Here is a 15080-nt window from a genome sequence, read left to right as displayed (position 1 = left end):
TACAAAATGTATGTGCGGCCCATTTTAGAATTTGGATGTGTTTTATTTTCTGGTGCTCCAGCTTATAAATTACGTCCCCTTGTTCTACTTGAGCTGGAAGCCCTACGACTGTGTTGCGGATTACCGAAATATGTTGCCAATAACATATTACACCAAGAAGTCAGGTTGCCCTCAATATTGTGTAGATTTCGGTTACTGACGGTGCAAACAGTCTTAAGATTGTATGAATCCCCTATTACAAGATTGAAATACATATTCATTTCCCAGCCTGCGCTTTTCTTCGGAGTACACTGGCATCATTTTCATACACCACAGGTGGTCTTCGTACAAACATTGATAAATCCCTTAAATGTACGTCTATGGGAGGTACCGCCTATTTGTGATGTGCGAGAGAACTTACAAATTATATATGATGACATCTACCCAAATAATGCAAAACATCTCTCTTATAATATATTAAACGGCTTATTACAGGACCATTTATTGAGTTTATATATAAGTACGGTCATTGCGACAGACGCCTCACAGTGGGAAGAAAAATCTGGAATTGGCATTTTCTCTCCCGCTCTAGACTGGTCATTTGCAATCAGGATTCCGGACTTCTATTCCGTATTTTTGGCTGAATTTCTAGCTGTAGTCCTAGCCTTACGCAAACTAAATTTGTCAATATCGGCGGTAGTAATAATAACAGATTCTTTATCCTTATTTTCCTCGCTCACAGCAAATGGTGTCACTAACCTTTTACGTACATTTCATTTTCTAGTGCCTGCCCACATAAATTTAATTAGATTGCTTTGGGTGCCTGGACATAAAGGATTAGTCATGAACGAAATGGCTGACAGTCTCGCAAGAGCGGCCGTCAGTGGCCCTGTATTACCATTACTTCCTACAATAGCTTGCCTGACGACTACTAGATTCAGGAGATATACAACTACTCAAGACTTTTTGAACCCAGCTGTAGCTAATTTTTCAGTATATCGACACCTCCTATTCCCTCGGCCCAAAAATTCCTTTCACACCAGAAAAACTGAAGTCATCTTTACCCGATTACGTTGTCGAATACCAAAATTAAACTTCTATCGTCACAGGGCTGGTCTAGTGCCCTCCCCTCTGTGCCCAGTCTGTGGAGAAGATGAAACAATAGATCATTTTTTTTTCATATTCTGCCGCCGTTTCACTTCTTTAAGAAAAAATCTAGAATCAAGATTTACACAGCTTGGTTTGAGCTTTTCAGTTATAAATATCCTTTCTCTAGGAGCCTCCTCTCTTGGAAAGTGCCACAGGGATATTTGCTCAACCGTGGAGGATTTTATAACTGCTACAAAGAGATTGTCTTGAATTCTTAAACATTTTATTTTTGTTCATTTCCTCCAGTTAGCTTTACCAATTTTAGTTTTTAATAAAGATAGCCTAATTTCACCCAAATCTTGGCCAATCCCCCACAGTGGGTGTGCGCCATCGCATAAGGAATACCATACCATACCATACCATACCATACCATACCATACCATAGAGGGACGAGGCGCGGGAGCTGCCAGGCGAGAAGGCGGAGAACACCTACAACCACTTCAAGAGCAAATAACGAAAAATGAACAGAAAGCCTTTTGTACCGTGAGACTCGAAATGGAAGCGCGACTAGTGTGTAGTCGTGTCGTCCGACAGGTCATCTAATTGAGTCATACCCACAAAGTGCTTGTTGAAATATGTTCGAAAGGTACCTGAGATAATGATAAAAGCTGTTTGCGGGCTCCGTGACCTCTACCGCGGGCCCTTCGACGCTCGAAAGGGTGGAATAGCTACGGCTACGCGGCCGAAATGGGTCCGCAGCAAAGTACGGCACTTTATTGTCGAACACGGAGGTCGTGAGTTCGACCGGTGTTCGGTCGCTGCGGCCTCAATACTGTGTACATGAAATACCAAAAAGAAAAAAGAAAAACGCGCAGCGTGCGGTTATAGTTTGTGTACCGGGTGTTTCAACGAACGCTTCCAAAAATGTTAAAAAATTTGCCTGCGGTAGATAGCATAATTCTAATCCATGAGCTGTTCTACTCGAAGAGGCAGAATTACTTGCACAAAAATTTAAATGCACAATCGACTACATTAAAATTAACTAAGTTTTAAATTAATTAGCTTATGGCACATATCGCAATTTACCAATTCTACCCGGAGAGTTCGCAAGACGGATCCACTTGGAACGAATTCTGAGAATGATATAACAGTTTCGAGATATTGATTCCCGAACTTTGCGGTTACTTTTGTGCCTCAATGCTTAAAACGACGTTTTATTAAGAAAGTAAGTGGAACGACAATGCATTTTTACGACAAGTTTGACGGCGCATATCTCGTAAATGGTGTCATACACACAATTCCCTTCAAGTGGATATGCCTTGCAGTATCACCCGCTAGAATTTGTAAATTGAAATATCTGTCATAAAGTAACTAGTTAGAACCTTAATTAGTGATTTCCTTTAAATTCTCTTATTCTGCATTTCATTTTTCATTTTCTATTAATGTCCGCCTCTTCGAGTAGACCAGCTCGATGACTAGAATTGTGTTATCTGCCATAGGCATTTCTTTTTAATTGAAAGTGTTCGCCGAAACACCCTGTATATGTTTCTTTGACAGTGAATGTTTCATCTTATTCTTTATTAAGAAGTGTTTTCCACCTGAGTTACAGAGTTGTAAACTTGATAGTTTTGTTTTCTGAAAACATTCGATTTTTGCCACTTTTTAATAAAAAATTGATGACCTAATCAAAAATTCGCAACAGACAGTCCCTAAATTTTAAATTTGTCTTTTAAATACAACAAACCTCATCAAATTTGGCGTGGTGGTTGCCGAGAAAAACGAATTCTCCTTTTACATGTATTTAGATAGGAGCACCCGAGCTAAAGCTTCCTCTTGAAGGGCCCCTCACCAAGTCTGGCCATCTTGAGCTGACAAGCGCAGAGCCTACAATACGCGCTAAGGATCGTGTTTGCAAAGAATCACATCGCTACACGCCGTGGAAAGGGCTGAAATTTCCATCAGAACGCTGTTTTTCCTTTCCCTCGCGGCGACCGCGCTCCAAGCCGGACGATGACGTACACGTGTCCCTGCGCCTTCACCAGGACCCATAACAAATTATGGTTATACGCTGGAAGTTGTTACGTGTCCTCTAGGGAGCGTTCTGCCGCAAACATTTTTCAGGTCGGCTCATCAATAGCCGAGATAGTAATATTTCAGCGCCGCGAACCTTTGATTTCAGGAGACGAGCTCCACTGCATATCGAGACGCTCTCTCCACTCGCCCCGTGTAGCCCCCTCAAGCGAAATTCCTTCCCTGCGTTCTCCCACACTGGACTTCGAGGAAGGAAGGAAATCAACTTTACTCGAGGCCCTGCAGGCCACGAGAGCTTTGGGCTCTCATGGAGTGGGCGTCTCCCACGACGGAACCGGGAGGTTGAGGTTCCTGGCGGCGTCGTGGACCTGCTGGACGGCCCAGAGTTGGGGAGCTAGTTCTTCGCTCCGGATCGCTTCCTCAAACTTGCGCTTGCCCTGTTTGCAGTTTATGTGAGCTTGCGAGCACGGCCAGAGTAAATGATAGACGTTAAGGGACGTATTGCAATTGGTGCAATAAGACTTGTCGTAGAGCTCAGGCATGTAATGGTGTAGCCTGTTTTGCGTGGGGTATGTGTCTGTAGCATTCTGAGTGTAACCGCTTGAGCTCGAGTAAGGTTGGGGACGTCGCCGATCTTTGGTCCTAAGTGTGCCGGGAACCAGTATATGAGGATCGCTTGCGCATACGTCACAGGCCTCGCCTTCTTTTTTTTTCTTCTCCTTTTTATGTCGGCGCTGCGCTGACGGCGTTGCGAGCGAGGTGTTGTGATCGTTTCGCGCAGCCCACGATTTTGCGCGCTGTGCACAAGGACACATGGCTAGCGGTATAATTCAGTGCTACACGAATACTGAGGCAGACCAAGCGGATCGCAGAGCATGATCTCGCGCTGGAACGCGGTAAAAAATGGCAGTTTCGGTACCTGTGCACGTGACTGCACGAACGTGGGAACAAGCAGACGAAGCGCAAGCACATTTCTCTTGCTTCGGTGCGAAGTAAAACAAAAAAACACGCAGACATTATGTTTGTGTATTTTATTATTCTAAACTCCAATTCGTCAATTCAAGCAACGTATCACATGAAATAGCAGATGTCTTGAATAATTCTCGAAATCACGTGTCACCACGAGCGACGTCACACTGCCGACCCGACTACGTAGGCGATGGGACAGGTGTCCGTCATCGTCCGGCTAGGAGCGAGCTCGCCGCGGGGGAAAGGAAAAACGGCGTTCGGATTGAAATCTGCTGCGCTGTGTCCACGTTGTCCAGCAGTGCGAAATGCCTCACCCGAAGAAGGTATGCGCACCGCTGAAGAGGAGCGGCAGCGCCCCCGAATTAAGTCGCATATCGAGGCGCGCTCAGAGCAAAAATTGGCAGTGGCTTAGCTCGGCTATGCCAGGATATACGTAGCGAAAGCTAAGGCATAGCATGGTTAGCCTTGGTTAATCTTGATTGCAAGTCCAGGTTAGTTTGGTTGTCTAGCTATGTTGCGGCGTTTAGCCAGTCGTTCGGCGCGCTGTTCGTCTGTTTCCTGGGCGATTCGCTTCCTCTTCATCTCGTTACGACGTCGATTCCAGGCCTCCTCCTGCTTATCAAAATTGTCGCCGTCCATACTGCCGCCTCAACTGTGGTTGCAGCGCAGGCGAGCTCTCCTTTTCAATCCTACGACATGTTATCAGGCATGCGACGCAGCTGGCGAAGCGAGCGGAGGCGAGCGCAACGACGAGGAACGCGGTGTGACGTCGTACCAAACGGCGGACCAGAAAGGCGCGGCGCAGCGCAGCAGCGGAACACCTGTGGCTCAGTGCTACTAGTGACGCATGCGCAGTAGTGACTAGGGAGCGGGAGAGAGAGAGAGAGAAATATCCACGGCGAGGCGCGCGTTGTGACGTCATGTGGCTCCTCCGAGCACCGCCACGGCGAAATCGCAAGTTCGCGGCCAGTAAAGCTTTCGCTATAAAAGTATGACTCTGCAGCGTGGACGCCGAGCTATACCGAAACGGACACGGAATGACATTATTTTTTTTAGCGCAAAACAATACCGGAAAGATTAGCAGCGCCCAACAGAGCAGAAAGACGCGGAAAGGGAGGCGCCCGTTTGCAGAGGCAAATTTATCGTCGAACGTCTTGCAACTTATACGGACGAGCGCTGGAGTGCCCATCCAGACCGCCCGTGCTGCTATATGTAATTCGCATACTTGCATAGTCATGGCGGATGAGTTCTGCACGAATTTGTAGCGTTTTCTAGAAATAATCTGTGGGGAAGTGGCGCGCTGCATGCCTTCTCTTATCAGATAAGTCCATCCATGGGTCATATTTTTTTCTGTAGCGATGCATTTAATTTATAATTCATTGCCTCTATTGTAGCGAAGTGACGCAGTCGTTAGATATCAGACGCATCAGCTCACCAGGGAGACGGAGATGAATGGGGATGAGCTCTGGCAGGGGCAAGTCCAAATCCGCAGGTACGACGACGAGAGGTAGCATTCCAACAACTAGGTTTATTCAATTGGTATTTTACCTTAAGTTTACACTGTACAAGAATATCTACAAACAAAACGATGTCATACCCGTCGTCGTCGGCCAGCCTGACCGGCCTGGTCTCCCGTGGTGAAGTTGCGCCGTCTGCTGCTGTCTACTTGCTCACAACTCAAAAACTACTCGAACTATTCCTTAAATAAGTTTACACAGCATCCAAGGGACACATTTCTCCACCAATGGGCTATTTCGTTACTCCGACCAATCTGGTCGGAGTAACGACGCGGAGTGTTGACGCGACCAAATGGTCGCGTCAACACTCCGCACACAAAAGCACTCTGACCATAACTAATCAGCTTTTTGACAGCCGAGCGTGGGAACAGGACGCGTCAGGTGCACGTGTGACGTCAGGCGCGGCGGCGGCGGCAGCACATGCCCGCGGCGTCGTCGCGGTTATTTGTGTACAATGGTTTCCCCCCGCGTCGAGGAGCCCACAAAATTCCCGGAAAGAAAGCAAAGAGGCCCGCGCTATACTCTTTTCGCGACAGTATACTGCCGCCGTGAGCGTAAGCTGACGGAGGGTCTCTATTATCGCCCTGGCTCGACGTAGCTCGGGCTCAGCCGCACCGCTGTTATCGCATGAGATCGAGCACGCGGCGCAAGCGTGACATAAGAAGAACAGAAAGCTAAATACGGAACGCTACAAGAACGCCGGCCGAGCTATAGCGTCTCGGTCGTTTTATCTGATGGTAGATCAAGCCACCAGGCGGACATTCAAGCATTGCACCGAATAACCCGACAACTGTCGAAGCAGTCAGATTGCGGTGAAAGACGACGACGAAAGGAGGTGCGCGTGTCCGAGTTGCCCGGGAAAGTCAACAAGAAGTATGGCGCCGAGGCGTCGTGGCGTCGAAGCACCCAAGCTGAGCCGCGGACGTGGGCGGGGAGCGCTCCGCGGCCGCCTGGCACCCGGCATGTGTTCTCCGGTCCCTGCAGCGCGTCGTTCTCGGAACATTGGGCCGGCGGCCTCTTCGACGGCCACTACCGGTCTCCCAGTGGCGGGCACGGAACCACAGCAGGATGGTTCTCCGCCTGCTCACGCTAGCGACGGTGGGGCATCTCGGACGTCCTCCTCCGGCAGCTCTGTCCTCGTGACGACGGCTTCAAATTCGCCCTCTTCGTCCTTAGACGAAGAGGTCGAGACCATGCGCTGTGCCGTCGATCGCGAAGACCGTTTCGACTCGGTGACTGACGGAAGCGCAAGCTGCTCCTCCGTCGTCGTCGAGCAAGCAGGTGCCGGCTGTCACCGCGACGCCCCCGCGGCCCGACGCGGTCGGGCTGGTGGGGCCGCGTCGGAGGGACCGTTCAACTCCACCATGGTCGAGGGCGGGGTGCCCATCCACCAGATGCCTCTGCCCGGCGTGTGGACGGGAAACCGGCTGTCCGCGGTGCCCGAAGCCGAGACCGCCACCGTGTCGCCCCCGCCCTTGCCGTCCCCTCCGCCGCCGAGTGACGTCATTCCGCCGTGTCCTCTGGGACTTCACAGGCAGATGCAGCTGCGCGAAATGCGGCGCCATGGCGTGCGATTCAGCTGGCAACTGCCGCGTTGAACTACACGCAGCACCCAAGTGCATGTGCTGTGGCCTTGGCTGTTCTTTTTAAATTTTAATTAACCCGCTTTTCGTGGCGTTATTATATTTTTTATGCATTTAGACATTTAGCCTCTATTATTGTCGTTTTTATTTTTTATTGCGGTGCTCGGCAGTAAAGCGATGGAATATTATGGAAGCTGCGCATTACGGTGGGGCCCTGTGCTTTCTACGTTACGTAGCGCTTTTAGATTTCGGAAGAAGCTGCACGCTGCCCCGTTTCGCGTGTGGCTTCCTCGAACCCATTGCGACAATGGTAAGCAAATATTTCCTCACTATGTTTGATAGCTCTGTCTCTTTAGTGTGTGTGTTTGTGTAACACACCATGAATTTTTTGTGCTAACCTTGTGGCAATGCCTCATTTAATAATGAATTAAGACTTATAAGCATGGCTTATCAGCCTGAGTGGGGAAGGGGATGGTAGGAGTATAAAAGAGCAAATAAAAATATTGGCGGGTCATAAAGAAGGTGGGGGCGGGAAGGGGGTGGGGGGCTCCACTCGTGTGGTATCAATTCGGGCGTTATTCCTGTCTCACGTGATTTATTCATCAAAGTTAAATGTTTTTGCAGGGGCACCACCGTCACCACACCTACACTCGTTTTTCTCCAAGCTGAAAATTTTTGGCTGCCATCGACAACGTCACTCGAGCACGATGTGACGTGAAGCATTGTTAGGTTAGAACGAGGGTTCTGACAGATGGTAGTTTTTTTTATAGCGGCACGGTGACCGCTGTTCTAACGTGCATAGGAACTGGTGACGTATGCGTGCAGCGGAAATGAGTGAGAGGTTATTGAAGACTGTTTTTTTTCCATTGAACGCGAACGGAGTGTTCGCGTTCACCGATCCGTTCTTATTCCGGTAGCGCGCAGCGCTGGCCTCAAGCGTCTGAGCCCGCGGCACAGCCAGAATGCATTATTTTTTTGCTGACTACACAGACAAGCTTCTTTGGCAGGGTCATTTTTGCGGGTAACTGCAGAGCGACGTGGAGACTATACGCAGCTCCCACGCCTCGTTGATGTGGCAAGGGGTGAGCCTATGCTTTACAAAGTCCTGACGTCACTTATACGGGCCTACGGCGTACAGCGCCACTTCGTATTCACAAACCAAACTGGCAACTTGAATACTGATCGACTCTTAAGCCGTATCAAGAACCAACATTCTACTGAAGTAATACTGTTGTCTCGGTTTGCGTCGAGTGGCAACAAAGGTAGCCCCCCCCCCCCCCCCCTTACCTTCGCCCGTATTTAACGCAAGCAAAATGGCCGACTACCATAGCACGTTTGCCCAGTTCTCAGAGCTTTGTTCCCGTGTAGACGAAATCGATGAGGACAACGCGTACGGATGTGCGGTGCGCTTACGCAAAAGAAAAAAAACCTATTTTCGATAACCGAGTGATTTCCGAGCCAGTAGCGAACGTCGCTATAGGTCGTTTCAGCACTCTGAAGTATCTGCGTCGTTTGGGCCTACGCCGACATTCTTTCCCCTCCGCATCATGTTGGCATACTCCTCTTTGAGAGTGACCGCTTTAATTCTTGCGACGGTGGCGCATTCGGAGACCCGCGGAAACCAACTTGCTACGAGACCATTCTGTGCTCTTACGTGGCGCTGAAAAGCGAGGGCCGCGAGCAACGTTCTCCATTTTTATCTTCTTTTTCTTCGCCTCTCTCTCAAAAACTCCATCTCTCCTAACCGTTCCCGATGATAACTCGCGTTCCGTGTTGCAAGTTCAAACTGCGAAAAACATCCACCCGTAAATTTTTTTATTCGCAACATTTTTTTCTCGTCATTTTTTCGTAAGTGCGAATTTTTCCACTGCGATAACCGGAAAAGAACGTAGTCGTGGAAGAACTCCTCTGGGAGTTCCCTATTTAGGCGTGAGCATTCTGCCGCTTCCTCATGTCAACGCAGCCCGGTGTCATTATCAAAGTTATGAAACTTGATCCGACCAGTATAAGTGAGAGCGCTGAGGCTACACGTACTATTGCATGTTACGGTGCCGGGTGCGCTGATGGGGTAGCGATTATTAAAACCGCTATCGCTCTTGAGCGCCTTATCCATGCGCGCTGGACCATTATCAACCCTAATCAACCGTACGGCGGCGGCGGCTGTGCGTTGTGTTCTCGCCGCTTAGAAGGCTGCATATGGCTCGGCCGAGCCGGCCCTATCTGGAAAGCGATCTGCTATGGCAACAGAGTGCGCCGACTGCTGATAGCTTCGTGTGCGCTGTGTTATCGCCGCTTAGTTCGCGTTCGAACGAGACGCGCGGGCCCTATCTTGAAAGCGATGTTGTCTTGTGTGACGGACGGACTGACTGGTTTCCTTGTTGGATAGGCATAGGAATGCTCACGAATAAAAAAAAAAAAACATAACGGATTGACTTTTACTACGGGGGACTTTCTGCGCGAGACAAAAAGAACTGCATGATAAAATTGTTCTACTTCATATCGTCACATAATTTTTACTGTAATACTTTGACATTTGAACGTTTATGTCTGTAACAGTAGACATACTCATTCCTATTACAAAACACTTGTTTGATTTCACTTCAGTTTCTTCGAAAGAAAAGTAATAGCAGTTTTCTCACCGCTCGACTCTTGGCCGATCCCCCGGAGACGGGTTGCGCCACTTCACCGAGGAACAAAAAACAAGTATGGGAAATCAGCGCCGGCGCGAAACAGTCGAAAGACGAAGTTCGTGGGTGTCTTGGTTTGAAGAACGTCTCCTTTTTTTTCGTATTTCTTTTACTTTGCGTTTGTCGTTTTCCAAGAATTTCATTGAACTACCTCGATCCTGCCTCCTGATTCTCGGTCGACATCCCTTAGTGGGTGAGAGCCATGGCAAAAGATCAGGATCATCATCATCATCAAGATGAGCGCTATTGTGGCCGTGAATTTCGGTAACTGCACCTTCGGCACGAAACCTCTTCAGCAGCGGCGCCTTTCGCTTCCAGGCATGTGTGTCAGCGCCGCGCAAATAACGTTACGTAAATATACTGCATATATTAGCCCCCTATACTTCGCGAAACCAGGGCGCTTAATTGCCCGACAAATGTCGAGTCACGTCTTCACGTTGGTGCTCCTTGTTGGCGCGGGCGACGTGCGTGCCACAACTCGTGTACGATTTTTGAGACGGATAAGAAGCTATACGCGTTCGGGAGCGTGGTTTATCCCCTTTCATGCTGGACGCTTCACGCATCGCAATGGCTTTAACACGCGCTGAACGATCGGGCTTGCACGAACTGACCCACCGTGATTGCAGATATACTTCGCGTGAATAAATTTATTTTCAGCATTCCAGATCAGGTTTCTTTTTGTGTGTGTGTGGTCGGTGTCCCTATTTATAACGCGCCGCCATTCAAAACGCGAAATATGAAACTCCAATATTTCGGATAATCGGCAAGTAAAAGAAAAAAAAACAAGTAAATGCAGATTTACACGGAAACGTAGAAAAAGACTAAACTCGAGAAGAGATTCGCCGATTTACGTCGAAAATAAAAAGCGAGAACGTGGAACCACGATGACGACCCACAACGCCGAGCACTCTTGATAACGATCTGCGTACGCAGTACACAGTCGCATTATACCAAGGAGCCGTAGCTAAAGTCAAACAACGGAATATTTGTCATTAACGGCGCCACCCACCGGTGTGACGTCAACCTCAGCGAGACTCTTCCGTCTCCCTAACGTCATATGCTCTCATTCGCTTTTCTATAAGATTTCCTTCGCTCAGCGTAGCATTATCCTGAGCAGACCACGTCCCGTATTTCATTATTACACATATTCATTGCGGTTCACGTACGCTTAAACAATGTCTGCTAACGTTGTGTACGTAGCGCTATCGCTGCATTCGCAAGGAGGCAAACTTCTTAATCGTACGGCAGCAATCAAATGGTGGTGACACGCTAACACTGTCTGTATTCCTCGATTGTCCGTGTTCATTTACGGGTGTCCAGTTGCGCGTTCTTCGCGTCCCAATCGCTCGACGTTCACTCGCAAGCAACTGGGTGACATAGGTGCGAACGAGGTAAAAAAATACCCCCGTCACGCTTATTTGCATTGAAAACAACCTAACACACCACGGAGGCATGAACTATGCTCGTTTATACAAAAGGATGAGAAGCAATGATCAACAATGACGCGCACCCACGCTCCATCCTCTACGTAACCACGGCATGCGCAATCAACCAAACATCCGGGGTAATCTTCAACACACTAGCTTGAATCTGGAAGAAACCGCGTCGACAAATAGGAAAATGCCAGCCGCCGTTAAACGTCTATACGGTATATGAACATCAAATTGCGCAAAGCATGTTTCTTTTTTTTTTTTTTAGTAATAAGAAAAAGAACGCTGTATCGAAGAAACGCTTCGACTTTTTAGACGCACGCGTCATGATTTGTCGCATTAGCAGTTTGACTCCAGTGTACACATGTTCTGTTGTACATCGCATAAATCAAAATAATCGCGGAAATCGTGTGCTGTGGCGGTAAGCAACGACATCAATGCTAACGACACCGACAGGACATCAGCAAGCGACAAAACTACGTTGTCCATGAAGGCTTACGTTACAAGTACTACTTTGCAAGAACATAAACAGCGTGTTCGGGAGACCGCAGATATCTGTGTTCTCGCCGTCTGCACATTGTCTGTCGCATCGTTTAACGTCATCACAGGTAGCCTATAAACTCGCTGAAGCCTTAGTTCATAGGTCTCTGTGCCCCCGTCAGATATATAGCCTAACAAATTTCCGCTAAGGCTGGCGCACAGTGGCGCTGATCTCATCTAGCCTGCACTTGTCGTGCGGGTTCATGAACGAACCCAGAGAGCAGCGGAAGGCCGCCGCGAATTCGGGCACGTGTCTCAGGGGTCCGTTGACGCGGGCCCACGCCGAGCTGACGTCGTTCGCCTGCTGCCAGCTCTCGAAGAGCGGGTTCGCGTTCTCGCAGTGGCTTATGCCGTAGTAGATGAAAAACAGCTGTTCCGGCGAGAACTGGCGCGCCTCCGTGAAGCGGAAGTTGGAGAGCTCCTTGAGCATGTACTCCTCGAAGGACTGGTAGGCCAGGCCCACTGCCAACACGTCCAGCATGTCCGCGGTCGAAGTCTTCTCGAAGAGGAGCTGCGTGTGCAGCGGAGACCGGCCCGCAGAAGCGCTCATCCGGGCGTAGTCCTTCTGGAGGCACCCGCGCAGGTTCTCGAACACGGAGACCGGGTCGGACAACGTGGTGTTCAGGTAGAAACCGTACGCCAGGAAGTAGATGTATTTTAAGAGGCTCCAGTAGACTCGCGTACCGACTCGAGGGATGTGAAACTTGCGCAGCTTGCGGTCGAGGGGCATGCCGAAGTCGAATACCGGCAGCGGGATCTCCAGGTTTCTAAAGGGAGCGCCGAGGTGCGGCCACGTGCTAAGGAAGCCCTTTTTCCAGCCGGGCCTGAGGTCCTCTTCGGACGTTTCCAGGGTGCCGCGCGCCCTCTTGACGGCTCGCTGGAGCCAGAAGTAGAAGAAGGAAGGCAGCTGCTGGCTGCCGGAGTCCTCCTTATAGAGCCCGCTCAGGTACTTGCTGCGGTACTCCTTGTCGAAGAACCGCTTAGGCACCAGGGGCTCCCACGAGACGCGCGTCAACTGTTGGGACACGTGATCGGCGAACTCGCGCGTGAACCAACGGGAGAAGTCGTACCTGAGGTGTCTTGCTAGCGTGGCATTGAGGTGACCCAAAACAAGCTCCCGGACAGCGTCCCACGAGATTCGGGCGACGGACTGGTCGTATGCCAACGCCATGACGAGGGGCGCCTCGAAGCGGTCCAAGAACCGCACGCAGTAGTGCTCCGGTAGCAGAGGCTGGGCAGCGTGTGGGTTGCGGCCGTACGCGATGGAGGCAAGCCGGTGGCGCACGGTGTTGTTGGCGATGAGTGGTGAACGCCAGGTAGTTGAGAATGTCCGGCTTCTGCAGGGTCTGCTGCACGTCGCTGCCGAAGCTCAGCAGATATTCGTCGTTAGGCATCTTGACGAAACTGTTCACAGCCGCGATGCGGTCGCCGAACGCTTCCTCCGCTAGCAGCTTCCAGTGGACTACGCGAGACTCCGGCAGCTGGTCTAGGCGCACGGTAGTGCACTGGCTGAGCAGCTCGTAGCAACCCGGAGTCTTTCGTGGGGCCATGCGTCGCGCCAGGTCCGTCTCCACCACCGCAACGTTGGTCGACAAGGGCCTGCCCAGGTACGACATGAGTGTTTCGTGAGCCTTGGCCAAGAAGGCGAACTCTCCGACGGAGGATCCTTCGACGAATCCGGACACCAGCTCGGGCTCGCCGATGGACATGAACGTGTATTTGTCTTCGGGATCCTCGACGACGGAGAGGTGAAATAGGCTGTCCAGCCCCAAGAGACGGTGAAGAGTGCCGACCTTGGAGGCGACGTCCACGGCCATAACCCTGTCCGAATGCGAGTAAGGCCAGTGCTGTAGACCCACCATGTAGAAGAAGGTGGTGACGACGTCGCTGAACAGGGAGGCGGGCGGTTCGACGCACGCGTCGAAGAGGGTCTTAACCGAGGGTATCTCGGCGTTGCTGTGACCCAGCACGCTGACCAGGAAGCGAGAGTAGCTGTCCAAGAGGTCGTCGTCGACGGAACGCCTGTCCTGGCCTTTCGTGGGACGGTGCTTGTCCATCCAGACAGAACACACGTAGGCGTAGAAGTCGTCGCATGGGTCCACGGACGCGTTGAGCGAGCCGACTATGCGCACCGCTTCGTGGTTGCACTCGCGCGAGCCGCACAGATCCCTCTCGTGGACGACCTGGCATTTCGGAGAGAAAACTTCATGAGTGGTGCGCCGGCTGGTTTGGCAGGCGTTATTCACACGGCTCTCCGAAGAGTCCTGAGTATATGTTAACAAACGGCTTAATTCTCTTCTAAATCTCCGTTCGTGCTCTTAATAAACAGCCCCTTGAGCGTGCGATATAATGAGAAGAGCTGGTAAACGACATGGATACGAGGATGTGCTTGTCGTTTGATCACGATCGTGGGAAGGGCTGTTGGATATCCGAAAATTATTCCATAGTCGGCTCCATTTGGCACCACTTGATACGTGTTCGATTTGGTATCAAAAATAACTATTCGCGCACCGCTAAGCTAAGTAACACCACACACGCACACAGAAATGATATTCGGTGTAAAATGGTGAACCTGACCATTGTTCCGTCTGCTTGAGCGGTGGGAGAGAAATCCTGACCCTCGAATCCGTCGGGCGATTCGTCGGTGAAGTTGAATCGCCGGTGCGCGTAGTCGACGCCGCCTCGGCCCTGCACGACGACCAGATAGCCGACGAGGCCCATCACCAGGAAGGCGAGGACGACGACCAGCGTGCTGTAGGCGGCGTAGTTGCAGGCGCACACGTAGTGGACGGCGCGGTCGGCGATGAAAGGTTGCGAGCAGCGGCGGTCCAAGCAGGAAGGCCGCACGTTCAGCGCCAGCTCGTCGGCGTCCTCCATGATTGCACGAGGCACGGAACGGCGCGTGCCCGGAGCTTGATGATGATGATGATGATGATGATGATGTGTTTGGCGCATTCCCACTCACGGGGATCGGTCATGAGTCCGGCGTATTTTACATGTGTCTTAAGGTAACAAATTTAAAAACCTATGGTGTTGATGAATAAATTAAAGCGAGGAAAGTACACGATGATTTAGTAGAAAGTTATTCAATAAAAAAAAGTACATATGATATAAAGGGGGCAATAAAGGAGGGATGAAATGAATAATGCGGTCAACAATGACATCAATTTCCTTCAATTATGAATTTTTCTAAGGCGATGCAAACATTCCTTTGCGAGTGCCCAAGCAAAGACGCTCCGAAAGACAGCAGTGCCG

The 15080-nt window shown here is 50.3% G+C and overlaps 1 protein-coding gene across 1 annotated transcript; it reads right to left on the bottom strand.

Annotated features, from left to right (window-relative positions):
- Positions 1 to 11970: 11970 nt before the first annotated feature.
- LOC126543874 (neprilysin-like) lies at positions 11971 to 14702 on the bottom strand. The gene is made up of 3 exons (XM_050191007.1): positions 14403 to 14702; positions 13100 to 14089; positions 11971 to 13056 (listed from the first exon to the last, which is right to left on the bottom strand). Exons 1-3 carry the CDS (start codon positions 14700 to 14702, stop codon positions 11971 to 11973), a joined length of 2376 nt encoding a protein of 791 aa, XP_050046964.1.
- Positions 14703 to 15080: the final 378 nt, after the last annotated feature.

The sequence above is a fragment of the Dermacentor andersoni genome, chromosome 3 (genome assembly GCF_023375885.2).
Source record: "Dermacentor andersoni chromosome 3, qqDerAnde1_hic_scaffold, whole genome shotgun sequence".
Classification (NCBI taxonomy): domain Eukaryota; kingdom Metazoa; phylum Arthropoda; class Arachnida; order Ixodida; family Ixodidae; genus Dermacentor; species Dermacentor andersoni.
This window is presented reverse-complemented; position numbering and strand designations above follow the sequence as displayed.

What these genes read in the sequence shown, in the direction of transcription:
- LOC126543874 (XM_050191007.1), bottom strand. Translation starts at nt 14,702, where the DNA reads ATGGAGGACGCCGACGAGCTGGCGCTGAACGTGCGGCCTTCCTGCTTG. An exon ending in CTCAAGCAGACGGAACAATG is followed by an intron (nt 14,090 to 14,402) that starts GTCAGGTTCACC and finishes ACATATACTCAG; the next exon opens with GACTCTTCGGAGAGCCGTGT. An exon ending in AACAACACCGTGCGCCACCG is followed by an intron (nt 13,057 to 13,099) that starts GCTTGCCTCCAT and finishes CACGCTGCCCAG; the next exon opens with CCTCTGCTACCGGAGCACTA.